This window comes from Octopus bimaculoides, chromosome 20, assembly GCF_001194135.2.
Source record: "Octopus bimaculoides isolate UCB-OBI-ISO-001 chromosome 20, ASM119413v2, whole genome shotgun sequence".
Taxonomy (NCBI): domain Eukaryota; kingdom Metazoa; phylum Mollusca; class Cephalopoda; order Octopoda; family Octopodidae; genus Octopus; species Octopus bimaculoides.
Genome location: NC_069000.1, coordinates 11068199 through 11069591, shown reverse-complemented (window position 1 = coordinate 11069591; position 1393 = coordinate 11068199). Strand labels below are relative to the sequence as shown.

The 1393-nt window shown below is 34.3% G+C and overlaps 1 protein-coding gene across 1 annotated transcript in view; it reads left to right on the top strand.

Annotated features, from left to right (window-relative positions):
• Positions 1–149: 149 nt before the first annotated feature.
• The window catches only part of LOC128250351 (probable E3 ubiquitin-protein ligase bre1), a 43945-nt gene continuing 42701 nt past the window's right edge, over positions 150–1393 (top strand). Inside the window, exon 1 of the mRNA XM_052975197.1 lies at positions 150–1259. Coding sequence (XP_052831157.1) covers positions 1064–1259 — 196 coding nt within the window. The 5' untranslated portion in view covers positions 150–1063. The remainder of the gene's footprint in view (positions 1260–1393) is intronic.

Here is a 1393-nt window from a genome sequence, read left to right as displayed (position 1 = left end):
CCCCCAACCGCACTCCCACACCCGTCAGCCCCTGCTATAAAGGGTAACCACAGTCGGAAAAACGCCTTAAAAAACGTTCAACAAGCGCAGGCCTGCTCCCTAACACGTGTGTTGTTTATTGTCGGCTTGTTACTTTGACAACAAGGTAAACGAACAGGTGAGAACAGCGTTGTCTTCAGCACACAGCTAGCCTATCACACCGCGCATGGACCTGATTACTTTCTGAGGGGCTGCACACAAGACGATCGCTGTATGAAAGCCTGTTAAGGCCTGATCCTATTTACTTGATATTATTCTTATTATTATTATTAATATATTCTCTATCACCTAGCAAAACATCCAGCATTCATTATTATTCATTATTATTTTTACAAGCTTATCTAATCGTTAACGTCAGGTACACTTAGAATAATCACCACACTTCTTTCTACCTTTTCTTCTCTTTCTTCTTCTTCTTCTTCTCAAGCCTTTTCTAGCTTTCGCCTTCTTCTCCTTCTCCTTCTTCTCCTTCACCTGTAAGCAGTTTCGAACTTGTCAAAACATACAAAATAGGTGCCGAAATTTATTGATAAAAACAAGAAACAAATATAAATAGGTACATAGATAATTTGAAAGGTGAGGTGAAAGCACACTTGTTGATCATTGTTTCTTCGACAGGTATGGAAAATACATCGGAATGGTTTGATTTCTTTCATTGCTAAGAGATTCAATTTTCACTTTTCATTACAAAATACTTGACTCTCTGAGAAAAAGACGCATTTCTTTAGAAGCGAAGAACTTGGGGATCATCTATAATTTCAACTGACATCTGGAACAAAACTTGTGATTTTTCTTTTTATATCCGGCATTTGTTCAAAGACTTACAAACTATATATATAGATATATTAACACACACGCATATATACACAACAATATATATATATATATATACCAAAACATATATTTATATATTCTTATTTATAAGTTTCATACGTGCATTATATATACATATACATATACATATATACATATATATTTATATACATTATAAATATACATTAGATCGTACCTGATATCATCGAATATGAAAGACGATAGCTATCGAATGATCCCTTGTGGGGTCAAAACTTTCCTGGAACAGCTGGGACTTTTACATTACTACGACATCTTCCGAACGAAAGGGTTCGATTCCGAGGCGGATCTTCGACACATTGATCGCGAAGCCCTCGACGGCATGTATATTACAGACAAACTGGACAGAGATCTCATCCTAACGTGTGGTCAGTATTTATTTTTATTTGTTTTGTTTTTTTATACATTCGCATATATATGTATATATATACACACACACACACATACACACATATATATATACATATATATACATATATATATATATATATATATATATATA